General features: G+C 32.2%; 4 protein-coding genes across 11 annotated transcripts in view; 1 reads left to right on the forward strand and 3 right to left on the reverse strand.

Annotated features, from left to right (window-relative positions):
• The first annotated feature begins 496 nt into the window (after positions 1–496).
• LOC126864125 (kinesin-like protein Klp61F) lies at positions 497–9199 on the forward strand. 4 transcript variants are annotated; one of them, XM_050615111.1, is made up of 19 exons: positions 497–1397; positions 3123–3295; positions 3357–3467; positions 3792–3939; positions 4012–4161; positions 4565–4725; positions 4859–5008; positions 5385–5627; positions 5709–6084; positions 6164–6435; positions 6590–6729; positions 6815–6921; positions 7017–7358; positions 7435–7662; positions 7730–7909; positions 7986–8208; positions 8282–8403; positions 8483–8716; positions 8811–9199. In XM_050615111.1, exons 3-19 carry the CDS (start codon positions 3403–3405, stop codon positions 8835–8837), a joined length of 3168 nt encoding a protein of 1055 aa, XP_050471068.1. In that variant the 5' UTR covers positions 497–1397; positions 3123–3295; positions 3357–3402; the 3' UTR covers positions 8838–9199. The 4 variants fall into 4 exon arrangements, with proteins under 4 accessions (XP_050471068.1, XP_050471070.1, XP_050471067.1 ...); XM_050615113.1 differs by having other exon boundaries at positions 3360–3467; XM_050615110.1 differs by having other exon boundaries at positions 3123–3467.
• Positions 1486–3089, reverse strand: LOC126864131 (iron-sulfur cluster assembly 2 homolog, mitochondrial). Of its 2 annotated transcripts, XM_050615125.1 has the most exons (4): positions 2950–3089; positions 2393–2636; positions 1998–2219; positions 1486–1916 (listed from the first exon to the last, which is right to left on the reverse strand). In XM_050615125.1, exons 2-4 carry the CDS (start codon positions 2494–2496, stop codon positions 1742–1744), a joined length of 501 nt encoding a protein of 166 aa, XP_050471082.1. In that variant the 5' UTR covers positions 2497–2636; positions 2950–3089; the 3' UTR covers positions 1486–1741. The 2 variants fall into 2 exon arrangements, with proteins under 2 accessions (XP_050471082.1, XP_050471081.1); XM_050615124.1 differs by lacking the exon at positions 2950–3089 and having other exon boundaries at positions 2393–2725.
• A 142-nt stretch (positions 9200–9341) lies between the features above and the next one.
• LOC126864128 (paramyosin) lies at positions 9342–12419 on the reverse strand. 4 transcript variants are annotated; one of them, XM_050615120.1, is made up of 5 exons: positions 11993–12419; positions 10973–11818; positions 10755–10904; positions 10448–10681; positions 9342–9512 (listed from the first exon to the last, which is right to left on the reverse strand). In XM_050615120.1, exons 1-5 carry the CDS (start codon positions 12110–12112, stop codon positions 9507–9509), a joined length of 1356 nt encoding a protein of 451 aa, XP_050471077.1. In that variant the 5' UTR covers positions 12113–12419; the 3' UTR covers positions 9342–9506. The 4 variants fall into 4 exon arrangements, with proteins under 4 accessions (XP_050471077.1, XP_050471076.1, XP_050471074.1 ...); XM_050615119.1 differs by lacking the exon at positions 9342–9512 and adding an exon at positions 9916–10401; XM_050615117.1 differs by lacking the exon at positions 9342–9512 and adding an exon at positions 9916–10379 and having other exon boundaries at positions 11993–12418.
• A 1432-nt stretch (positions 12420–13851) lies between these two features.
• The window catches only part of LOC126864129 (zwei Ig domain protein zig-8-like), a 108914-nt gene continuing 100131 nt past the window's right edge, over positions 13852–22634 (reverse strand). The window contains exons 5-7 of the mRNA XM_050615122.1: positions 17764–17950; positions 16712–16833; positions 13852–15076 (exon numbers count right to left, since the gene is read on the reverse strand). Coding sequence (XP_050471079.1) covers positions 14964–15076; positions 16712–16833; positions 17764–17950 — 422 coding nt within the window. The 3' untranslated portion in view covers positions 13852–14963. The remainder of the gene's footprint in view (positions 15077–16711; positions 16834–17763; positions 17951–22634) is intronic.

The following is a 22634-nucleotide window of genomic DNA, read 5'->3' on the forward strand; positions in this document are numbered from 1 at the left end:
TCAGCATTATGCACCGCTGCCTGGCAAAGTCTGAAGAAATAGTTGAATACGGAATATAGTTCAATATAATACGAACAAAATTTACATTTGCTCACCATTGCGTGAACAATGTCGGGAATTATTATGTACTTTGCGAACTTTGCCAGACTTGAAATATTGGGAATAATGATAACTCAGTCTGGACAGCGCTACGCTAAGTTATACCTGTTTTATTAATCTCAGTCACACCATTTCTTTTGAAATTAAATATCGGTATTGGATTAGGCATATAAAAATCTCTGGCCCGCAATTCTTTCGCCAATAGCATGGGAACGTCTACGCACGGAAAAACACGCGCGATAATAGTTTTCGGCCGTAATTGTGATCCCGTGCACAATCGGTGAAAGAGTTGCTAGCCAGAAATTTTTATATACCTAATCCTATACTGATACTTCGTTTCAAAAGAAACGCTATGACTGACGTGGGATGAATAAAACTGGAAGAACTTAGCGCGACGCTGTCCACATGGATTTATCATTATGCACAATACCGACTTTACATTTCAAATAAATAATAGTTTCCGACATTGTCCACTCAATGGTGAGATAGGTAATCCTTGGACTTGGACCATGTTCGCCATTGAATTATTTCCCCTGACTTTGCCAGACAGCGATATGCGGTGTGTAATGCTGATATTGCCCGAGCAAGGTCGACTTCGCCTGTAACATACATATACATACATTGTTCAATATTTACATTATGTAGATTCAGTATATTTGGGGACAATATCACATTGCTTTGTACATTATTGCATCACTCATAATGTATTCTTCAAGTTATAATTATAAGAATGTTTTATCGATTTAAAAAAAGAGTGAAAATATTAAATGTGAATATCAAAGTTAGTTATTAAGTGCTTTAAATCTATAAAACATTACTGTAAAACATTATTGTAAAAAATCTTTTATAATTCAACGTAAATATTATGTACCTTTAAAAACTAGACGTTATTACAAATATAAATTTTTTATTACAAGTTAATAACATAACTTGTTATCGAATCTAGATGCATAAGAAAAAATTGCAGAATTCGGATTATTTATATATTTTTTGGTCTACGGTCTAGAGTAGAATTTAGGCTGATAATCTAACTTATTTTTAATGTCAATTATTTTTCCACGAATGCAATATAGGAAGATAAAACATTAACTTACAAAAATTGTGACATCAGTCCAATCGAAACAATTAGCCTCCCAAAATGGATCACTGGATTAATATGTAAAAATTACAAGTTATTTTAAGGACAAATATAGAGAAATTCAAAATTTTATAAGTCATTCAACGTTATTTGCGAAACCTCATAGTCGAGAATCATCTGTTTTCATCTTGTTTACGTCTTGTAAATATTATTTTTATTAGTAAGTATACGATTTAATAATTTTAAATAATTAAAATAATAATGATAATAACAATTTTAAAAGATAATAGGGAAAATGAGTATCTCAATCAGAATTATTAGCAACTTTAATTATTAACAATTCACGACTGACAGACAATAATTATTTTTAGTAACATATAATTTATATACTAAGATCATTTTTAGTACTTAAATGTAAGATATACATAAAATAATCAAATAAATTAGAAAATTTACAATTTTGACAAAAATGTAACAATATTCTTAATCATTTTATTAACACAACAACAACAAATATATCTATGCATACATCTAAACTTCTTTACAATGGAATTTACATGAAAATTATATTTTAATAGAAAAACTAGCACCACAGCTACAACCTTGTTCAGCTAATGGATTATTAGTTATTCTAAATGCAGAACGTATCAATTCTGTGTGATACTCTATTGTCGATCCTTTAATATATTCTAAAGATGTCGTATCTATAACTACTTTTGCACCATCCTTTTGAAACACTCTGTAATACATCATTGCATTTAATTAGCTACCAGTGACACTATAGTCACATAAATATTTGAATTATTTTTATGACACTTACTTATCATTTTCATTTATGTTTGTATCCAAATCAAATTTATATTGAAAACCAGAACAACCTCCCCCTTCAACTGTAACTCTTAAATAAGCATTATCATCTGTAATTTCCTTTAAACGTTGAACACAACTGTCTGTAATGATGATATCATTTTCGGTTTTCAGTGCATTTTCCGTTACTGTTTTATTTAATAATGAATCTGTAGACACATTGTACCACTGAGAACTACAAACAAAAATTAATTTCCAGTTCATTGCAAACATAAAATAACACTATCAAATTTTGCCTCTTATGAATGAATCTCATATTCTATAATCAAATCAAAATTGTTTCATATGAAAAGAGATTCAAATAAATGTAATATAAATTAATAAACAAAATATTAGTTTAAAACTTACGTTAACAAACGCGAAAAATATCGATTTGCAGCAAAATTGGAAGAAACATTCCAAATCGCGCGTTTCAATTTCGCCATGTTTTCAATATTTTGTGTGACAGTCATAAATATATAATATTATAGACGTGAATAAAATATTTGTTTGACAAAAACAGATTTGTCACCTAATTCGTACAGCAGACAATATTGTAGAAAAATTCTTGATTGTATATATTAGTGAATTTATTGTAGAATGCAATTTATTCCTGCAAAATACGACAACTGATGGTATATAAGAACAAAAGTAGTATTTGTTAGGATAATTGACATGAAATATTTATAACATATTCTAATTTTTCATACTTTAAGTTGCATACACATAATATTGTTGCATTACTGTGCATCTGCATTGCATAGATGCCTTAATTGTCCATAAAAATTAAGCGCGAATTCTAGACTGTTTTATAAAAATCACAACATAATCCTATATATTCGCTTGTGTTATCAATGCACAATATAAACTCTTCATTCATAAAACAATTTACTGTTGTTTATGATAGTAACCTTAAAAACACTTACTAAAATAAGAAGTTAACAATACATGTAGTTAACTCATAACAAAATTGAGTTAAAATCGGAAGATTTATTAGTTAATACCTAAATTTAGTCAAATTTTTCAATAATGTAATTCGTTAAAATTTTGACTAATTTTGACTGTAAATTTTGACTATAAATTTATTTGTATTTTCTAGAGGGGTGTTGATTTTTGAAGACGGATTCACATGTCTGCTTTCTGTCGCTCGATGTGTGCGACTCTTGTTCCATTGCGATCACTGCCCGTTCTGCGGCAATAGAAGCTGTTACTAGCTCGCCACAAATCAGCGCAAGAGCATTTACAAAACAGCGCTCCAAGTGACTTTGTGAGGTACTACACATTTTAAATTGATGTTTAAATTGTAACGAATAATCTGCATCATTTTACATAGTAGTTTGATTGCAACGAAAATCAGTATAATTTAAATAATAATAAAGATGAACGACACACGGAGTGGAAGAAAGGAAAAATGTCAGCAGATACAAGTATTTGTTCGTGTTAGGTGAGTGATTTAGTTTTTTTTTTCAAACTATTGTTTTAGAAGATTATGATATTAATATCAATAAAATATCAGTAGAATGTGTAAATTACAAGGTTTCATATATACCGAAAAAATTAAGAAGGTAAAAATCTAAAGATTCGAAAGAGACCTGAAACGAAATAAATATTTAGTAATAATAGCTATTGATATGAAAAAATAATCTTTGATATTAAAACATTTATATAAGTTATACATTCATGTAAGCATTAGTTGTTAGAATATAATTTATTTTTACATGAAAAGTTTGGTTTCTTATGTCTTATTTCCTAATTTTTATTTTCTTAGACCTATCAGCAATTTTGAGGAAAACAATAAATCTACATCCATATTAGAAGTTCCAAATAATAGGGAAATAATAATACATGAACGTCCAAATGACAAAGTTTCTAAAAAATTTAAGTTTAATAATGTATTTGGACCTTTGTCAAAACAGGTATATATTTATGACTAATGAACATCTATATTTAAGGAAAAGTTAGTTTATTACATATTTTTCAATTGATAGATCGATGTATATAATGTCGTTGTTAGTCCATTATTGGAACAAGTATTGGCTGGATATAATTGTACAGTATTTGCATATGGTCAAACTGGTACAGGGAAGACATACACAATGGAAGGAATTAACAATGATCGAACATTATATTGGCACAGTGTAAGATATTTTTTGTATTCATCTATTTATGAAATATAAAATTTCAAATATAAATAAAGTGGTAATAACTTCTATAAATATTTAATGAAGCAATGAAAAAAGAAATAAACACAAGAAATTTATATATAAGTATAATTTCCCAAAAGTACTCCATAGTAAATTACATAAATAATGATAATGAACATATTCATAATATATAAAATGTCAGTATTAGTAAATAATATTTTTATAAAATACAATAGTGATAGTAAACTAAAATAATATCAGTTATTAAGCATATAAGATAGATTTAATAATCATGTAAAGTATAAAGAAAAGAAATATTAAATAATATAATATAAAAGTGTAAAATAAAATATGAAAGGATATTATTTATACTTATACGAGACTATATAATTTGTAGGACTCGTCTGCTGGCATGATACCACGTTCTTTAAGTCACTTATTTGACAAATTGCAACTACTGGAAACGCAGGAATATACAATTAGAGTTAGTTTTCTTGAACTCTATAATGAAGACATATTTGATCTTTTATCATCTAGTAATGATGCATGTAAATTGAGGTATGTAATTCAAGTTCTTTAAACTAAAAAGAAATGCTCAAATATTTAGTTAAATTTTTTTTATTTATTTAAATTTTGATAGATTAACGTATACATACACACGTACACATCTAATATAATGATAATTGAATAGGCTATATGAAGATGCATCAAAGAAAGGTGCAGTAATCATACATGGATTAGAAGAAGTAACAATACACAATGCAAGTGAAGTTTATAAAATTATTAAGAAAGGGTCCGACAGAAGGCAAACAGCTGCAACATTGATGAATACTCAGTCTAGGTCATTATTTTTTTATTACTAAAGTTAATTTTTATATATTAGAAATGTCTGTAAATATGCATGTTAGCTTAAATATTAGAATAATCACTAAGTGCTAGGAGATATGAGGAAGAGTTAAAAACTTTTTCTCTATCCTCGTGCAGAATATTTTTTTATATTATCTCATATAATATCAAAGTGAAAATTTGTAGTTAAAAGTTACTTCTATGTTATTATACTTTGCATAAAAATAAAATGTGTTATTTTACTCATATCTCCTATATTTTACTAATTATTTCAGATGGTATATGTTTGCAAACATTTTGTGTATTATATAAGTTTACATTTTAAGTATATTATTGGTTCCAACACATGAAATGTCCAAACATGATTACAGCCGGTCCCATACTATATTCTCAATTACTATACATATGAAAGAAAGTACTGGTAATACAGATGGTGAAGAGATTCTGAAAATGGGGAAATTAAATTTAGTGGATCTGGCTGGTAGCGAAAATATTGGAAGATCTGGCTCTGTTGATAGGAGAGCAAGAGAAGCTGGTAATATTAACCAGTCTTTATTAACTCTTGGCAGAGTTATAACAGCTCTTGTTGAAAAAGCACCTCATATACCTTACCGGTGACAAAAATAAATATCCTGATTTTTACAGCAAGATCAGTTATATAACTACTTTACATTATTACTTTTTACATTATGTAGGGAATCTAAACTTACAAGATTACTGCAGGAATCATTAGGTGGTCGGACAAAAACGTCAATTATCGCAACAGTATCCCCTGCTAGCATTAACCTTGAGGAAACATTATCAACGCTAGATTATGCACATCGTGCAAAAAATATCACAAATCGTCCAGAAATAAACCAGAAACTTTCGAAACGAGAATTTTTGAAACAATATACAGAAGAAATTGAAAAGCTGCGAAGAGATTTATTAGCTTCACGTGATAGAAACGGTGTTTATCTTGCAGATGATAATTATAGAGAAATGGAAACACTAATTTCACGACAGACTAAGGAAATAGAAGAAAAAATTAATCATATAAAAGCGCTTGAGAAAATTATGCAAGACAAGGAGGTACATCTTTATTAATGAAGAAAGTTTTGATTTCTCTACCTTATTGCCTATAATTTTAGTATATTGTTTTTATTTTTAGAGAATATTTAATGAACTTGAATTGCAAAATATTGCCCAGACAAAAGAATTAGATGAAGTTAAGACTAAATTAAATAATTTCTCTGAAGCTCTACAGTCGTCAAATTATCGATTAAAATTAACAACGCAGGAACGAGATGAGCATAAATATTTAGTAGAGAGACATATGAATACAGAACAATCTTTATTGAATCAGGCTCAGACTTTGCTAAATGTTGCAGATACAGCAATAACAGATTCATATAAATTACACGACAAAATTGACAGGAAAAGGTTTGTCTCTTTACATTTACAGTTTTTTTGACTATGCAAATGCTAATTTTATGATTCTTGAATGCATAAAAAATCTCTTAGTAGGCATAATATTTTATATTTTACATGTTATTGTACGATGAAATAATTTTTTTGCTGTCTTTCTTCTCCCAAGTAAAACAGAACAAAAATTTGAAGACCTTGGTAGAACCGTGAAAAGTAATGTTTGTGAATGTTTGCAAAATATAGAAAAAGATATATCTACATATGGTGAAAAATTAAAGACACTTTTTCCAGCAATGAAAAATGACATCGGTAAGAAATACTTTCTCACATTATAGAAATTCACGTATATATTCCATCTACTAATTTTTATTTCTATTTATTCTGTTGAATATAGAAACCTCTACCAAATGTAATGGTATTGACACGATAGTACATCGAAACGCGACGAGCAATTCGAATCAATCAGATACTACTAATTTAACAAAAAATATAAATGAATTTGTATGTATTGTTAATTCTTATCAAGTTGCATATTTTATTTCTACATCTTTTGATTTCCAATTACAAAGACTTATTGTTTTTCTTTAATATCTCAGCATTTAGAGTATCAGAATTGGATACAAAATGAAGTAAGAAATGTGGTTGGTACAGTGGAATCTGAAGATGAATTAATGAGTGTCGTTTCTCTGCAATTGGTTGAAAGCATCAACAGTATGATAGAAAATGAAATAGCTAAAAACCTGGAAATCATAAGGAATAATGTATCTGAAAAATTAAAACAAACTTCGACTCTTTTAAAAGAAATGATAGATGCTTCTTGTAATTATGAATTAGAGATTAATGATCGTATGAGCCAAAGTATCAAAAGTATTATGGAAGCTGTTGAAGTACTTCGTAAAAAACAGGAATTTAGTGAAAAACAACAGTTATTTACTAAAGTATAAAGAATATATCTTTATTCGATTCCGAAAATATTAATGTTGATTTCAAAATTATAGAATTATTGTATTTTAGATGATGGGAAATCTATTTTCACAGTCAAACGAATTACATAAAAGTCAAGGAAAGCATTATTCTGCTACAATTGACAAATGTGATTATATTAGTAAAATTTGTAATGAAGCTAATGTTCAAGCAACAAATAGTTCTAATATAAATGTTAAAATGAGAAATGATTTAAAAGATTATATACAAAGGGATATAGAGAAAATTGAAAATAACGTTATTGTTACAACAAGACAGGTAATTTTCGAATTATAATCCTTTTTATTAATTCGAATAAAAAAATTGATTTTTATTTTGTCAATAGAATGAAGAAATTGCAAATGAGATTACAAAGCGAGGAAAGGATTTAATAAACGAATTGAAGTCAAATATAAATGAAAGTTGTAATATGTCGAAGCAGTATACAAATGATATGGAATGTAATATTAAGGAAGAGCAACTGAAAATGGATTCAGATAAGAATATATCCCTTTCATTAATCAATGTAAATATACAGGAAATGTTTTATTTAACATATTATGAAGTATCAAACATTAACAAATGCAGCGTCATGTTTATAGGATGCACATGAAGTAATTTCAGATATAAGTAAAAACCATGCAAGATTCGTGAAAGATATAAAGGAAAATACTGGATATGTGTCTCAAAACGTATCTGCCCAATTAGAAAACCAAATGAGGGAATCAAGTGTGCGGAATGATAATATTATTGAACAGTTACAAATAACAGTTGGTGAAATTAACAAATTTTTTGATGAAGATTTGCAACGTGATGTCGCAACAGGTCTGTTACCGTGCACAGATTAATAAAAAAAAGGGAATATTCGCATTTAATTTAATTTGTGAATTTTTTCTAGGATTAACTCCAGCAAGGAAAAACTTTTCCTATCCTCGTCAATTTAAGGTAACGTCTCCACATGAACAAATTCTTAAAAAGTTTAGAGAAAGCAGAAAATTTCTTGAAACAACAGATGATGATGTAAGTGATACATGTGATAAAATATATTTTATGTACTCTTAATATTATCTCATATACGTCTATCATGTTTTTATATAAGTCTATACAAGATGACACAATCACCAATAGTGAAATAATGAAGGGCATTGCAAATTCAACTGCATTATCTGACATTACACTTGTATCTTCTGCAATTGATAATATAACATTTGATACCTCTATTTCAAGTAGTAAATTTATGGATTCTCATACTGAAAATATTACACAAATGTTAGATGTATCTCCAAAGTTGATACAATCCCATACTAAATCTGAATCTGCAATATACAGAAAGGTAAATACTTAATTACTTATACTCTTGATTTCTTAATTACTTTTATGTAATTATAAGTAATGTTTCATTTGATACTCATATTAATGTGTTACAGAATGAAAACAAGGAAAACAATAACTAATATACAACAATCAGAACACAAAGTGAAACAAAAAGTGAAGCTGATAGAAATATTTACAGTATAGAATTTTCTCCACTTATTTTTATACAATCTGTCCAATTAACATTATGTTATATGTGTGCATGTTAGTTTAGAAAACATATATTACATGTCTCAATTTAATTATTAGGTGATAGAAGATAAAATAAATTTGTATTATAGAATTAAAAGAAATTAACTCTAATCATGTATTCTTGTGTTTCGAGTGAAAGTTTTAGTCGAAATGTTGTCAATCTTCTAAGTATTACAATCCCGTGGGAAAAAAATCATACAATAATCTATGTGGGTCCATTTTAAAGGTTAAAAACTCTACTTTCTCATTCCTGAATTGAATTTCTTCGATTCCTTTCACTGAATTCGAAAAAGTTCCTTGTAATTTTTTAGCAGGAAAATCGTTTTTATCGATGATAATTAAATATATAGCTTTATTTGGTGAATTTTTAGATTAAATTCTGTTTGTGAAAATTTAGAAAAGAAATGAGTTATATTCTTTTAAGTTTCTTTCACATTATGTTCGTTTTTTCTGTTTATGGTTCATTTAGATAATAACATTATACATCTGTATTCACAGTGTGCCTCATGACAGGATCGATGCTTGTAGGGGTGAGACTCCCATATCCGCCAATTGTTTTATGCCTGGGCATGCAAAAAAATGCCAATATGGATAATGCTGTGTAGACATTCGATTATTTCTAGCTAGATATAAAAAAATACAACCTGAAGAAATGAACTGTAATGGAATAAAGTAGAAGGTTCCATTGCAAAACTTTGATAGAAGATAACACATCTATAAGATGTAATCGTTTAAAGAAATTTTTTCTACATAGTATGAGTTTAAAAAGATATTAAAAGAAAATGTAATGTTTTAAGTATTTCACAAAACTGAGCATTTAAAATGATTAATAATCTTTCAGTTAAGTTACCTCTATTTATTAAAATATAAAATTCAATATAAAGTAAAGGAAAAAATATATTTATTATTATTCCGGAAATATGGGAATATTTTAAGATTCTCTTATAAAAAAAGCAAATTTTCCAGTATGTTTAATTATTTTATTTATTATATATTAAATACTTAAGAGAATATCAACTTAGATATTTTAATTTACTTCATGTTGCATGAAATACAAGGAGAAGTTTGAACTTATGAAATAAAAATCAGTTGATGTAATGAGACTGTAAAATGTACATAAATGACAGTATTATGTATATTTCGATGCTACATAACCTATAATTTTTGTTGTTAATATTCATAAATAAAACACCAATAATAATTCTTATTTCTTTCATAAATAAGATAACATTAAGAGAAATTTTAAAATTTTCATAGCATATTAGTTAAAATATGACGGAAAATAATTACTGTTTGTCAGGCATAAGTTGCATATGTACACAAAATTCAAATTACTAATAATTCTGATTAAAGCACATTGTTGTAGGAATGTCAATAATCGTTACTTTATAACCTGACTTGTATCACTTTTGTTTTCCCTTTTTACTGTTCTGAAAATTATTAAACCATACGCTGAGTATTTAAAATAATAGCATTTACTTTTATAAGGAATTGTTACCTTATTTACAAGTTGGAATTTTAATTGTTGTATTTCTTCCGTTTGTGAAATGAGTTTTTCATTCATATTAGCAAGATGTTCGCTCATAGTACTGAGTTGTGCTTTATAATTTCCTTCTTGTATCTCTTTATCTTTTTGTAAAGTATTACAATTTGAAAGTGCTTCTGTGAGAGCCGATTCACATTTTTCTCTCTTTGATTCGCTTGTGTCTAAATGAACTTGTAGAACTTCACTCTAAAAAATATTTCTCGATTAAAAATACATCAAGTTTTACATACAAATAAATTGCATAAATATATTTAATTACATTAGCAGCCATAGCTAAATTTTTCACATGATAAATATGTTTTTCTGTTATTAATTTGTCGATTTCTTGTAGAAAATAATCTCGGATTTTTGCTTCTCGAGCTTCAATTTCTTCTGGTATCGCTAAAGGTACTGTTAACTTTCCAATCTGCTATAAACATTTATTGATTAGATTATTTCAAATAAAAATTCTTATAAGTAATTTGAAATAAACATTACCATATTATTTATTTCTGCAGATTGCAAAGATTCATGTTCAATCTGCACATTACTTATGCAAGCCTTTTGCTGTATCTCATCATATTTTATTTTAAGCATATGATATTGTGCCTTCCAATGGTTAATTTCTTTTTCTAGGTCACACGATTTTGAAAAATCAAAGTCGTTACTTTCTTCCTGTACCTTAGGATGACCTTCGCCAATAGACTTTAACGATCTACGTGATACAGATGGCGATGAAAATGGAGACGGTTCTACCTCTGGGAAATTGGAATGTCCTACCTTATTATCAGATTCGTATCCATCTCGTTTACCTTCGTTACTAGACCACGATACATTTTCTTCTTGCTTTTGTCTATCATTTAACTTTTTTTGTAAATCATTTCTTTCTCTTTCCAGCTTGTCTATAGTATTTTGATATTGACATTCTAATTCAATTTTGCATTTTTCACAATAATCTAATTTAGATTCTAGTTGTTGTATCCTTTCATTTAAGGTTTCAATTTCGCTATCTTTATCACTGATTTGCGATAATAACTGGGCATTTTCAACTATTTTCTTTTGAAATTCTTCATCCAAAATATGATTTGGAGATGTTAGTACCTGGCTATTATTTTCCGATAATTTATTCTTTCCCTTTTTAGATTTATTTTGTGCTTTGTCAAGTTCTTCTTGTAATACAGTTATACGTTTAGTTAGTTGTTGATTTCGGAATGACAAACTGTCTAATTCTTGTTCGGCTCTGCGAAGTTCTACTTCCTTCTCTTTCAGTTGCTCTCGTATATCAGCATTACGTGCTTGTTCATCAATCACAGCTCTCTTTAAAACATTTGCCTGAGCACGAATCTAAGGAAAAAATTCTTTCATAATGATCTTCTTATAAATATTTACAAATATCGAACTAGTAAGGGCGATAATTCTTTTTCACAAACAGATGATAGTATTAAAAATAAAAACATCTCTTAGTACATAAATTTTCAAAAACCAGATTATGTAAATGATATATTGAATATTTCTTACTTTTGAATATTCTGTGGCAATTTTTTGATATCTTATTTGTAATTGTCCATTTACACCCTCCATAACGTTTTCCATACTTTTTGTCTCCAATGTGTTGTTGAAATTTTCTACAGAAATCATTAAAAATTGCTTATGGTTCTGCAGCTAAGGCACGGTATTTTCTAACAGGAAATGTATACATATTAGCACTTTCAAACAAATGTCAATAAATTAGAAATTTTTGACAGTTTGTAATGGATTGTATTTATAGGAAATAAAGTTAATTATCTGTACAGTAACTTTTTAGCAAAACATAGCAAATAACACATAAACTTAACGCCCCCAAATGATATACATTGTACATATACTTTTATATGAAATTCTACATTCACTATTCACTGTCCAGTTGTCAAGATATCTTACTAGAGAGAAGTTAGTTGTTAATCGAGGTACGAGATTTGATTCATTAAGTTTTATTACGCCATCTATAATTTATAACATGGCGCGGATATAATTAGTTCGTTTGAATGTGCTCCGTTTATTTGAATAAAACTTTAGTTAGTGCCCGATTAAATAAACTTCTGGTGATTGAATTCATTTATTCGAAGTGAACTACTATTATATCGTAAGTATAGAAGTTGTAAGTAGTAAGGAGAATCAGTATGACCTTAAGAGGGTTCAAACGATCAATATTATTGCCAATATCGTCAGTATTATTGTCAATATGCAGCGTTCTCAGCACTATATTGACAATATATATTGGTCGTCAATACTGAAAATAATATTAATCGTCTGAACACTCCTTTATTATATGATCAGTTGTCCCGCGACAAGTTCAAATAACCTGTTAAATATTTATATGTATATTAAAGCTCTGAATTAAATTCCATCTTTTTCTGTTACAGATTTTTTACAATCTCCTACTTCCATATTGCGTTATGACTTCCAATTTCTGATGACTTCTTCTGGGCCGAGGTAAAATTTCTTTATGCTCTTCGCATTTACATATTAATGAATTGCATGCATTTTTATTCCTTTGATCAGCCAATTATGTCGTATGACAAAAATCTGAAATTGAACGGGTGGCTGGCTGGTTGTATTACGTAGAATTTTGTAGCGAGCACAGTGAATATAGATATCTATTTTATCCGTAAGTAGTAACGTTTCATTTTTATGTCTTTTGTTTATCAGTTTAGGAATTAGTTGATTATATGTTTTATTTATATTCAGTCAATGTAGTAGGATATCCTCCAATTTTAAAAAATATCAATTCGAAACTTCATACTGAATGAAAGACATATTGTTTTTGGGAACAATTTTGTTTATTTTTCTTGTATATACAAGTAACACATAAGTACATACGAGTATCTAAAATACAGAAAACATATTCACGTAATTATTTAAATTAAAAAATAATTCCTATTGTACTGCCTTCCTTGTTTCTATAATAATGTGCTTGGAGCTGTGAGCATTTCGCTCCAAACAGTTGTTTCGTTAGAAGAATGAGCAACGATTCTGTATTTCGTTCCTGATCATAGGATATTCTTCTGTGCTATTCTTTATTTGTAATTTTATATCAAAAAGGTTGTCAGTTGGAGCCACTATAAACATTGTAATCTTATCCTATGCTGAATCGGTAACGTTGGAAACTTCTGGCTGCTTCTTACTAAAAGTAGTCGATAAGAATATTGCAACAGAGGAAATGGTTTCGGTCTTTTCGATAACTGTGGTTATAGAGATACTCGGTGATTTTAACTTGATAATAAAAAAATCTATTATTAGTAGTGATTTAGATAAATATCTATCAAAATAATTGTAACGATAAGAGAAGCAAATGTTTGGGAAGGTAGAATGATTTGAGCAAATAAATTTAGATGAAATTAGTTAATGATAGTTTATTATCTGAGAACATATGCGCGTAGCTAAACTGGTCGATTTAAGTCGGGCAATTATACACATATTTAAGAGCAAGCAATTTGCACACCTGTAAAATTATGTCAAGTCGCAATAGATCGACCAATCGAGCATAATGTTTCCTTGACTATACAATATTTAAGGTATTTTATGTACAGGCCATCGAGAGGAGAAGAATAGAACGTTTATTACTATTCCTTATCTTTAAACTACTAGTATTCGCAGTTGTTCGTCGAGAACATTCATGTTTGTCCTAACAAATGCATGTTACGGTTGCTATTACAGTTTCAACTTAATTATTCATTCACTGGTACAATTACTATATGATTAAAAATGGATACGGTCAGGAATACCGAATAACATTCCAAGTATTTGACGATCTAAAATCGATTTTGATAGCGATTACTCTAAAAAGAAAAATGAATATCGTATAGCCTAAATCATGTAACAAACGCACAACGCAACCTTTCATTCGCTTTAACACTAACACACTTACACGTAACATTAACCATTTATCAAGAACAGTTCTTGTAGAAACGAACAAGCATTAGAAAATTTTCAACGATTTGTAATAATTTGCAAGTTAATTAAAATAGGATAACAAGAAGATATTAAATTAACTAATCGATATATTTCAATATAAGCCAAACCTCGTGAAAGACAAAGGCGCAATTTGTTTTAGGTGAATCACATTTTATCATGTTCTATTCTCTGTTACAATCTATCGAAACATTACAAAACTCACACGTCTGTTGCATTAAATCGATATGGTCGAATAGTAACATGCATTTTTTTAGGTTCGGTCGGTTTCGTAAAACAAAATTTCCACGAGATATACTTTGTTGCCGGATTGCAATGACATAAGTTAGTATTCACAACGTCGTTCGGAGGTGGTTTTGCGATATTGTATACAATGCACACTAAATTATTGCGTACAATTTATTCGGCAGTTTTCTTCCATCGTAATACTGATCCGTTACTAGAAACGCTTTCTGGCGGATATGCACAAGAGAGAGCGATGCGAGATAATGTGCAATCATAACCTCAAAATGTTTCGATGAACTTTATGGCGAGAAGATCATCCAAGGAGGAAAACAAGGCTGGCGATTGTGACGTACAGACTTTTTAATTTTTCGTGATTCGTTCGCGCTGCGTTCCATTGATCGTGGTGAACTGCTGCTTGCTTCTCACCTACGACGAAGAAAATATAAGAAAATACATAAAGATATGAAAATCAAACGGTAAATATTCGCGATTAGAAACTTGTTTATAAAACGTTCGTCAAATTGAAGTGAAAGTGAGTTTGTAGCAGTATCGGTCGGATTTAAAGCTTTCATTTGAAAGATTAAATTTTGAATTAGTGGAAAGTTCTTAAACATTTTTAAACTTAATTCGATCAATTCATTTGGTAACCATAAGCTTGCCGAAATTAATTACTTCGATTATGCATGAAGTTCTACTTTTGGAACAGTAATTAATCTTCTATGATCTGAAGTAAGTAAAGTTTTAAATTGGCATCGCACCAATTGGAATGTTTTTGATCTTTAATTATACGAATGAAACGAATAACAGATTACTGTCCTTTTTAATTAAAACGCATAAGTTAGTTCAATCGGAATCGTTTAATTGTCATAAACTGTTTAATTTAGCTAAAATAGATTGAGCATTCTATAAATGTTATATGATTCTTGCGAGTAAATATCGATATTTACGAAATTTAACAAATTTCTCAAAGTCGAAGCAACATTTTTGGAAGACATTATTTAAAAATTTAACAAAATGACTCGTCATAATCCGATGTTACGTTATCCTTGATTTCATGGTTGGTTTTAATTTTGATAAATTTTGTAACGACGACGTCTGACAATAAATACCACTCTGTCGTTTACTATACTGTAGACGTTTACTCAAAACTGGTTCGCAAATAGACTAACGAGATTACGCATTCTATACGATTGTTAAAAATTTCACCAAAGGCAACGGTTTTTATGCTACGTATTCGACGATCGTGTAACTTACAACATGTACCTAAGCTTCAACGTGCATTTCCACATTCTATGTACGATTTATTTTAAAAATGAAAAAGTCAAGTGGATACTTGGTAATTTTTTAATTTCTTAAAAAACTCGTGGATCGAAGTAAGGAAAAGAATATTGATTTGTTGAGTGACAATTAGAATTTTGACTATATGTTGTATACAGGGTGGTTGGTAACTGGTGGTACAGGCGGAAAGGGGGCGATTCTACGCGAAAAAAGAAGTCGAAAATATAGAATAGAAATTTTCTTTTTTTAATTTTTTTTCTTTTTTAAATTTTCTTAAAAATCTACAGCGAGATCCGTTATAACGAGACGCGATATAGTGCATGCGTACCGAGCGAAAATTCAAAGTCGATTTTCTCGAAAACAAAGCCTCGAACGAAAAATTTTTATTCTATATTTTCGACGTCTTTTTTCGCGTAGAATCACCCCCTTTCCGCTTATATCACCAGATACCAACCACCCTGTATAATACAAAAAAAAAAAAAAAAATACCTAGCGTGGCTACGTTTTAATTTTTCATTAATCTTCTATTTATGTATCTTCGCTATTTCAAACGAACCTCGCGCATTTTTTCCCGAATCTACGAATTTCGTTTTAAACTTCTTTTCGATCGTTTAAATATCAGGCTTTCTATTTTAAACGTTGTTCCCCGACATTTTATGCCTCTTTATTCCACGTTTATCCAGTTACCAAGCGGTTGCCTCTATTTTCTGTACTCGTCGTAGAACAAAAATCCTTTTTCAATGAAACTTAAATTTTGAACGTATGACCTTTAATTCAATTTACCATTCAGGACGTGAATATGCACCGCGGCGGTACTAAATTGGCTCACTGAGCATGAGTATTCGCCGCTGTCAGTCTTTTTCGCCTGCTCGATATATAGCTTGGTCACCAGATCTTCGTTCGACCTGAAAAATCAGTTGTCACGTTACATATCGGACGTACTTGTATATTTCCGCTGTTTGATCGTAGGATCATGGAGTATCGACAACAAAATTACAGTGGACTATGTATACCGCAGAAACTATACATATTGTTACCAGATTCCTAAAATCGGCCACTAAATCATAGCAGTATCCCGAAATGCAGCGATACAGATTGTAGCCAACGCTCGATGGATATGAATTTGTTACATTTAACGAGACAGCCGAGGCTCCTAATCTAGTAATTTAGATTCTAGCGAAACAGATGGAACCGCACTGAATGCCATCATAAAGGCGGACAGTCGGTCGACAAATAAAGATTCGCTTAACATGTGTATCGTATCTTGATCGGTTAATATAGAATTTGTTATTCGTACAGATTGTAATTTATAGCTACGGTAGGTTCAACAACTGCGATTTGAAAAATTTACACAATTGGAAAAATGTACGAGAGTGGAAAAATTGGGCAAAATACAAAAAAATGATAAAATTAATAAAATTGCACATTTACTTAAATCGACGTACCGATATCGATTCGTCTATACTTTGACAAAGTTGGTCGAAACTTTGCAACTTGTGCTCAGTGCCATCGAAAACATAAATTATCAAAAAGGACAAGATAAGGAACGTATGTGAAGGCGGCGGCGGAAGCGACAAGTAGAAATGGAAGTAGCGATTGCAAGAGCACCGAGCGTCTCGCAAAACGCCTCCAGGGAGATTAAACGGTTCGCTCGTTATCCAGAAAGGACATAGGTGAAGGGAATACAGCTTTCGGCAGGCAGACGAGCCGATAAAACGTTACGTGTTCAGTGATACGTGGACACAATTGCACATCGATGAACGAAGGTAAATCGGAACGTCGGTTATCTATCGTAGTTCTGTTCGATCGACCGTTTTGCTACTCTATATGCTCACCCATTAATGTGATAAACGTTGACATGATCCGGCAACGTTTCACCATTTTTCCTCCAGACAGGGTGCGGTATCCTGGAGTCGGGACAAGAAGGTCGAGCAACGCAAGCTAGCTCGATACCGCTTCCGGTTTTGTAGTAACGATCACGTAGTTCGTGTCTAGCTTCGTCCAGAATCCTGATGTCTGGAGCTACAAAACGAATGTGACGAATCGTATCTTACCAAAAACGATGAAATCTTTGTCGTGATTTGATTTTCTGTTCTCCCGATATATCGTGAATACGCAGAAACAGAAATCTTCTTCGAAGGAAAAATTCAACTATCGTTTTAGAAACGGCATAGGGCGGAGAATCGAAGATGTTTGGGACGAATCAGGAAGATCGAATACTCGACTATCAGATTGTAAATTTTTACGTATCCGTGGAAAATCCCAAGATACATAAATGAACAGAATGCTATATTATGCTATACAGTGGAAAAATATCCAGAGTATTTAATATCCAGAGTATTTAATATCCACCCAGTGGATATGTCAATTTTCTGCCTAATTTCCATTTTCTAAGTTATATTCATAAAAATATGAATTTGCATAAATACCTGTAGTTTAGCAATTACAAATAACATAAGATAATCCGAATATATAATAGCAATGAGTAGTATAAAATACTTGATATAGTTGTTAGCTTGGGAGGATTTAAATCTTTGGGACGATGCGATTTCTGGCGAAATTTGGATTCAGAGAAGCCAAGGTTCCCGTTCGCAGTTATAATTTAGCGCGAGTTGCATTCTCCAAGGATCGTCTAATTCTGGTCACATGGCACTGGGACACTGGGTATTAGGAAACACGCGGCCTGCGTAAGCTACAAAGTGCTCTGTCTTATTGCTCGACCACGAGATGATACTATTTAGGATTTAACAACTCTAGACTGAGAGTAATCTGTATTCAGGAGCGCCAAGCGGTACGGAACGAATCTCAGACTCACGTCTGCGGATTTCTTCGAGTCGATGTTCTTAAGTAGTAGCTTGGCGCGAACCCTACGAATCCGCGACGAATCCCTGGATTTATCCGCAGGATTTCCTAATTTCCAAGTTCCTGCAACGTAACCTGTTCGATGCTCTTCGTTTATTCGGTCATCTAAGATAAAGTCCTTTTTTCTTAAAACTTGTTCCAGATTCTAGAAACCTTTAAATTATGTTTCGAATATTTAACGTTCAGTTCAATTTTTCTTGACGCGTGATGCGGTTCTAACACGAAGGAAGAAATTCCAAATTAGTTTATACTCCTTGCTGCATCTGTCGTTTCCAACAAATGAACAAGATCACAGTAGCTCGTCCTATTATCTCTCGTGACGGTCCAACTTCTCGTATAGTTAGTTATTTCGTTAACGCGTATAGTCGAAATTCGATTTCCTACAGTCATAATCGTGCGATTCGTAGCAAGCCACGCTATAACGCAGCGAGCAAAGTTCTCCCATTTCCGGGAAAGCAGATTTTCAGGCAGCCGCGCGTTGTCGCGATTGTTTTCCCCAGACGTGCGTTTATTCTTTCGCGAGGGCAAGCAGCTCCCATTCGATAATTAGGTAGGGCGAACGCGAAGAGAAGTTTGGTGGGAAAAGGCGCAACAAGGTGTTGCGTTCCTTTGGTTAAAAATGAGAAGGAAAATAAAAGAACGGAGGGTACGTGACACGGTACGTGCTCTCGTTTCGGCTCCCTCTCTCTCTCTCTCTCACTCTCTCTCTGCTAGGTTCTGCAAGATTCCCCCGACGTAATTGAATCTTTTCAGGCACGAAATTCAAACTCGTTCCAGCATAGCCGCGGAAAACACTACGTTCCGTGCGCATTTCCAATCACAGGCCGGTGAATGCGGTTTCCACCACACGATCGTGTTTGTATACAACGTAAACTGGCTCGCAAAAGCGTTGGAACACTTGTAGATACGTAACACTCGAATATGTTATTTACGTGATACTTGTACATTTAGAAATTTCATCGGCATTGTCACGATAGCGACGGATTGGTAACGTTCGAAATGTGAGAAAATATATGGAAATTAGGGGCATTTAATAAAGGCAACCTGTGAAATGCTTGGTATTGTATTATGTATATGTAGTTGGAATGATTTTCGATTGGACATTTGAAAATGTTAAAAGCACAGCTGTTTGTTCGGCTAAGCTTTGTCGTCGATGACGTTGTCGATAAATTTCGTTATTATTCGATCATGACGGTTAGTTTGATGAACCGGTTCAAAGGATATATCCGTCGAAAGCACGTGAAAATGTAGCTTGTGCAGTGCATTAATTGGTAAACTGGAAATCATTCACAGCGTCGATTATTTCCATATCGTACGTTGTCTCTTTTGTTTGGAATATTTCCTTTGCTAATCGAATCGCCGAAGCATCGAAAACTGACAACAGTTGTTTGGCTCTTGATATTTTTAAATCGAAAGTGTCATAGTTAAAAAATGCGTAGTTGGAAGGTACGCGATGGAAGGTATAAGTTTATGAAAACTTGTAAAATGTCAGCGCAAGAAATTGACGGACGAGCTTCACCAGAAGATCATATTTCGTTCCTGCAGAAGATAAAACTTCGTGGTAGAGTAACTTTTCACCCTGAGCGTATCTTATGCCTATCTGACTCTCTGTACGAGAAGGATCATCATTCGGTTGGCGATGACAAACGAATCTCAATCTCTGCTATTCTACCATAAACTTGATCTCTGAAACAATTCCAAGCTCATTCGAAGCAAGTTAAGAGTTATGTATTCGAACGAATCGTCTTTCTACGTATATAGCTACGTATATGGTTCTATAAAACTCAAACTGATACGTCTCCAATGGTGAAATTAAAAGTAGACTTTATACCGTGTCACGTGCGCGAATTCAAACGCACGCAGAGCTTTGCGTGTAAAACGTTGACGCCTATGGTATTCGTAAAGTCAGTATGATGACAAATAAAACTTTAGCGTTAATACAAAGATGTTTGAGGTGGATAGTTCGTGCTTGCTAAAAATAAGATTTTTATTTCCAACCGGGATGGGAGGATTGATTTTCCTACCAACCATTCGGACCGCTCCCTTCTTCTTGTCTAGGAATCGTGAAAAACAGGACTATGAGTGCCAGGATTCGAACCTGAGTCTGCAACGTTCGTAACCAATTACGCTAACCACTGCGCTGCAGTCGTCCGGGCAGAAATCGTTGAAAAGTTTAAATAAATATCAAGTATACGGTGAGACGTCTTCTGCGCGAAAAGACAATAAAATACAAATTAGACTACGAAGTTTTCAGCGAAAAATGGAACATTCCAATTCTTATTCTAATTCTCGTAGTCTAATTCGAAAATAGTTCGAAGTCCACGGGATAATATTACGGGACGTTTCCATCGCTATTGACAGAAGAGGTCGAGCTTCTTGACGTTTCTCTCGATCACCAAAAAATCGACATACAAAATCCCGCGAAATAACAACGGATGTTTTCTAATCTTAGGGCGATTGCGTGGCTCGAACGGTTGACATATAACTTTTATCGCCACGTATATTTCGTACTACGCCTATCGTTACTCACGTCTCCACTGCTTTCTTATTCGCAATTGTACCTTCGATACGATTCCACTTCGCCTACCGTCAGGAATGACATATCGTATTTGCCTCGTGCTTTCATCTGCTTCCAACAATTTTCAACATCGTCGATTCACCGTCTATAAGATACGCAAACGCAAGAAACTAGTAGACGCACGTACGAGCATTATTACCGTGCGTACGTTGGAGAGTTTGCACGCTGAAGCAGACGTAGTCTGTCAAAGCGATCTATCAGAAATAACAATGGAAAACAACGACAAAGGCGACAGTGGGATAATTATCTCCGCTCGTTTGCGAGTAGAATGCTGCAAGTGCTCAAGTTCTCAGGTAGAATGCCGCGAGTGGTGGAAAATATCGAACGATCCAGAGGTCGAAGGAAGCACGAAGCCGCGATTGCTTGCCAGAGGAACGTGTCTTAAGTACACCGTTGAACGGGCGTTGACAACGATAAAGGCGGCTAGAAATCATCTTATTGTGCTTTCGCGGCGTACTATCGATCGACGAAGCTTTACAGTGAAAGCTTCCTTCGCCACGACCTAATTGAACGCGCGTCTTGTACGCGAACAGTGATTCATATCGCGTGTGAAGTTCGACTCGCAAGTCTTCGTGTCTTTTCACGTCGAACGAGCGCAAATTGTCGCGCCACTCCGACCATCTGTCTCGTCGATCGCTGAAAACTCGGGTAAATACGCGACACGCGCCGAAAGAGAAGATTTTCCTGTCCGATCAGGTTTTCCATCTTCCCTTTTACGAGCGTGCCAACTGTGGATATTGCGACAGTAGTCGCAGCCAAATGATCGTAATTGCACATTTTTAGTTTACCTTTTTATTTTTCATACCTTTCTTAATGTTTCGGAATACATCGTTTTGTATCGTGATCGTGTGCAGTTAACCCTTTAACCTACGATTTACGTTCGAGAATTTTGGGCCGAAAACGTAAACAAGTTATTATATATTATATTATATTATTATATTATAAAAAATTTTTTTTTAATTTCTTTTTAAAAATTTTTTAAATTTTTAAAAAATTTTTTTTAACGGATCTACAGTGAGATCCGTTATAACGAGACGTGAAAAAGTGCACGCGTACCGAGCGAAGATTCAAAGTCGATTTTCTCGAAAACAAAGCCCCGAACGAAAAATTTTTATTCTATATTTTCGACTTCCTTTTTCGCGTAGAGTCACCCCCTTTCCGCTTGTACCACCAGTTACCAACCACCCTGTATATTATATTTGGTCCGATCATCTACTACGGGCTGTGCCCGTAATATTTACGTTTGGCTCGATCATCCTACTACGA

This window comes from Bombus huntii, chromosome 3 (assembly GCF_024542735.1).
Source record: "Bombus huntii isolate Logan2020A chromosome 3, iyBomHunt1.1, whole genome shotgun sequence".
NCBI classification, from domain to species: domain Eukaryota; kingdom Metazoa; phylum Arthropoda; class Insecta; order Hymenoptera; family Apidae; genus Bombus; species Bombus huntii.